General features: G+C 42.8%; 1 protein-coding gene across 2 annotated transcripts in view; it reads right to left on the bottom strand.

The window, feature by feature from the left end:
* Positions 1–421: 421 nt before the first annotated feature.
* The window catches only part of CDH12 (cadherin 12), a 242,827-nt gene continuing 238,663 nt past the window's right edge, over positions 422–4,585 (bottom strand). For both annotated transcript variants that reach the window (XM_006037154.2, XM_025193592.1), the window contains 2 exons: positions 4,006–4,257; positions 422–1,087 (listed from right to left, as the gene is read on the bottom strand). In XM_006037154.2, the coding sequence (XP_006037216.1) occupies positions 588–1,087; positions 4,006–4,257 (752 nt within the window). In that variant the 3' untranslated portion in view covers positions 422–587. The remainder of the gene's footprint in view (positions 1,088–4,005; positions 4,258–4,585) is intronic.

The following is a 4,585-nucleotide window of genomic DNA, read 5'->3' on the forward strand; positions in this document are numbered from 1 at the left end:
ACAAGAAAAGAAAAGCAGAGAGAAAAAAAAGAAAAGAAAAACACAATTTCTTTGAACTGTCATCACCAGACGTGTTCCAGGAAGTCATTTTCACTTTTGTTTTAAAAGAATTAGGAGTCAGCATGTTGCTATTGCTTCTTGACATAAAGTTAATGTCCTTTATGTCCAGATTACCACTCAGTTCTGTAATACCCTCCCAGTAGAGTCTTTACCATTATAAATGATTAAAGTTTCAATAGGCACTTTAGTGGAATTTAGAAAACTCTACCACTCTTCCACCATGATGCCAGAAAGCTATCTTCTTTCTAAGTTGTCATGTCAGTAAATTGTAGCTAATAGGCCTGAGTTTGTCTCAGTGTGATTCCAAAGTAACAAAACAACAACAACAACAACAAAAGTATATATTACAGGATGTATCCTCTCTTTGCAGAGCAAACCAAAACTGACAGTATGATATAGTAACTTGCTGAAAACAGTTGCTGTCTTTTATAATCATACATTTTTTGTTCTATAAAGCTTGGGTTTTGTTTTTAATTTCTGGTTCATTTGCTTTTCTTTTACTTTTGTTTTGTTTTGTGTTTTTCCCCCTAAGTGACTTTATCAGGATTATAACTTTCTTCTTCTCCAAACATCTCTGCCAAGACTTTAAACCGTGGTCCCCAGTCACCCAAGTAGTCATAATCCTGGTCTGCCTCTGTCGTAAGTGAATCTATAGAACTGAGAGACTCTGCTACAGATCCATTTCCTTCATAGGCATAGGTTGCCAGTGAGTCATAAGGGGGTGCAGTGGGATCTACATCATTTTCCTGCAGCCTTTGATTTATGAAATCTCTTATGTCTCTGTTATCTTCCACTGGTGGTCTTTGACGTGGGAAACAGAGAGTATCTGGTTTTATATCCCTGCGTATTTTATTATCTTCAATCACTTTTGGATTCCTCAATGCACCAATGTCAAAAGCCTGGGTGTCCTCTTCTCCACCTCCTTCATCATCATAATGGATGACATTGTCTCTGATGTCTTCTTTAGAGGTCATCAGGGTGTCTTTTTTCTTTTGCCTTCTCAATGCTACATATAGCACAACAATGACTAGAACAAGAATAAGAGTGTAAGTCAAGACAAGTATGGAAATAGCTTGGTTACCTGCTAACAGGACAATCTATCTTTTGGTGACAGTTAAGAACAATCAAAAGGACTTTTTCTTTAGGAGGTTTACTCTATTTTTTATAAAGCAAGAAGGCTCTAACCAGTATGAGGATATTTGTTGTTTGATGTATGTACCTAGCTCTCTTTACTACTAGCTATACTGAGAAGCTGATAAGCCACCATAGACTGACTTCATGAGAAAATGGAGCTGTGTAAGACTTCAGTGCTTTTCTTTGTTTCCTCTATTTTTCACTTTTGGATTTCCTTTATTTCCACCCTGTGTGGGAACTGAGGATTTGTAGAGGTTTCAGGCTCCCTGGGTCTGGAAAATGGGGATAACTGGGGTTCTCAGGGTCTAGACTCTCAACTCCATAGCCAATAGCCTGGGAGACCTCAGGACCTCAATACTGAAATCTACTGTAAGGTGTCTAGAAGACCTGAGAACTTCATCTAGACATAGGTCTCTTGGACCTCCTCACATCCTTCCACTTCACCAGGAGCCTCAAAGCTCCACTAAAGGTGGCACTCTCAGGACAAACTGGATTTTCATTCTATGGCAAGAGGTTTTTTTGGAGCACAGCAAGGCATGGCAGCACTGTCTCCCACAGTGCATTCACCTCTTATGAGGGCAGGAGGAGGGGGAGGGGGAGGGGAAGGGAAGGGGAGAGGAGAGGAGAGGAGGGATGCACCAGCTGGCCCCGTGCAGCACATCACAGTGCTTCCCCGCCCCCACACATCTAAATGGTGGGGTGGGCATGTTTTGTGCCCACCTCCACTGGCATGCAATTGGCTAGTCAGCAGCCCATGGATAAGTCCCTGGCCAGGCTCGGTCATGGGACGGTCCAGGTCTGGTGGCAGCAGGAGCCACCCACCTGCACTCCTGGGTGAGCCACCGGACTTGGACTGTCCCATGACCTGGCCCGTCCAGGACTTCTGTTCCCTGCTGCCCTGCTTCCCTCTCCATGACCCAGTGTGGCAGGAAGCAAAGAAGCCATGTGGGGATCTCTTCACCCACTGCTGCTCACCCTGTGTTGCCCTGGCACCATGCCTCCTGTATGTTGGGCTGCACTGAAGGCAGCAGCACAGGGCTGTGCCCCTCAAACCAGTAGCAGGCACAGGAGGTGTGTCTCCATGGCAGCATGGGGCAAGCAGCAGCAGGCAAGGAGATCCCTGCACGGCTTCTCTGCTCCCTGCCATACCAGGTCATGGGGGAGGGAAGCAGAGCAGCAGGGAACAGTGGTGAGCAGGCCTGCTGTTCCCTGCCATCTTGGGTAGGGCAGCTCTATGCCACTGCATGCACCTCCAGCAGGGCTGGGGGCCACCTCTGGCTGAGGGAGCAAGGGCTGGGGCAGGGGAATGAGAGGCACAAGCAGGGCCAGGGGGTTGGTGGGCTGATGCGTGGCTATGGAAAACCATGGTTACTCAAAATTGTGTACTGTGCTAGCCAAAACAGTATACAGAATATTAACCGTGGATAGTCAAAACCATGGTTGGCAAAATCATGGTTGGCGAAGGAAACCTGTATTGCATTTCATTTATGAAAAATCATGCTAAAACATTAATTTCTATTCCACAGGAATTTAAAATTTTCTAATTTTCATTCTGATTTGGAACAACCCCCTTTCCAAATGTCAAATGTTACCTACTTACTGGGCATGTCTACACATGTATTTATGCTGCCTTAAATTTACTGCACACTAAATTACTGTGCAGTTATTAACTGCAATCAAATGCTCAAAGGGATGGTGACTGCTTGGCATAAATAAATACAGTCAGCAAGCTGTGGGCCAGTCACTCAGCTCCTGCTAGCCCTTCTGCCAGCCATTGCTACCTGTGGCGGCCCCCTCCATACCACCTGCCAGCCTGGGGCTGCTCCATCTGGCACTAATTACTGTAGTCCCAGGTGCACATGTACACACTGTGCCCGGGACTAGTTAACTCCAGTGCAAACTGCTCCAGGTTTCATTGTGTTGCCTTACTAGCACATGGAGATACACCCAGTATGTAGATATGTTTTTAAATGGTTGACCCAGTGGCTGCACTAAACTCTACATGTTTAGGTATTTGATATCAATCAGTAGATCTGCATAGAGTATGGAAATGGTCTGAAAATTATGCATTTGATACTCAGGAGTACTGTTTTAGGCATAGGCCAGAATCTACAAGAATCGTTCTGTGCAACTTACTCCACAGTGTTCTCACATAAATTGTAAAAACACTTGATTACTGTCCAACACTGCAATATTTTGGGCAGAGTTGTACTAGCACGGACTCCTTATGGAAACAGTTTAGGTCGAACAATACATAAAGGGAAGCTGGACCAAAACAGCAATATCCTGCTACATAATCAGTTTCTAGGTAAATGTTACTGTTGTTTAACTATAAAATAGCTGTCAGCCACAGTATACATTATAATGACATATTCCTATCTTATTTCATAAGTCTTTCTTTTTAATCCCTCTGAAATTGGTATAGATCATTATAAAAAGGTTCCTACCAGGTGGCTGATGATGATGTCAGGTGGACTGTCTTGGCTTAAATCATTTTAAGTACATGGAGATCAGTTCTTACATGAAAGGTATTTAAGCAAAACTGTTTCAGAGCAAAATTTACATTTCAAACTCCACTGTAAGCTATTTTCCCCTACTCCATAAGAAATATTTGGAATTTAGCAGATTGGGTGCTCAGATTCAAATTAATGGTCAGTGTTTTGGAATATTTTTTCTATAAAAGCTCCCTTTGTTGACAGTCATACATTTTCAATGGTCTTTGTTAAACAGTAAATGAAACTGGTAGTGACACAAATTAATTCACAAGTAGAATCAAAGACTTGTACTTTATGTTACATCATGGAAACTAACCTAGGAGTATAACAATACATAGCAAGATTGCAATCAAAGCCCCAGTGCTGAGGCCTACTGGTAGGAAGATTGCTTCAACATTGCAGGATAGAATGGTACCATCAGAATCACATCTGCAAACCCGGATAGTCATTGTGTTTGTGCTGCTCTGTACAGGATAGCTACTGTCTTCTATCACAACTGGGAGGAAATACAACTCCTGCTGCCTACGGCTGTAACCACTTCTCCTGGTTTCAATTCCAGCTGTGTTGTCTGCAAAACACAACACAGTCATAACAAGATTGTTACTATGTGCTTCACTTCACATTTTAGTTTTTATCATATTAAACAGTAGCTAACTGTTGTGGTTTCCAAAATCAATGGAGTATATACTGTCCGTAATTCCCTTGTTTTATCATTACCGGAGCTGTCAAATTCAAATCAGATGCATCCAATACTTTTTTAATGGCTCCAGGTAATCTTTCTTGTTCTTGTATATTAATCCTGCACAGCTTGACAGTTGACATCTCAAAGGAGAAATGAAGCAGAAGAAAAGGTTTTTGTTTCTCTCAGGTATTCCTTTAGCAAGGGATTTCTCTTT

The sequence above is a fragment of the Alligator sinensis genome, unplaced genomic scaffold, assembly GCF_000455745.1.
Source record: "Alligator sinensis unplaced genomic scaffold, ASM45574v1 scaffold947_1, whole genome shotgun sequence".
Lineage (NCBI taxonomy): Eukaryota > Metazoa > Chordata > Crocodylia > Alligatoridae > Alligator > Alligator sinensis.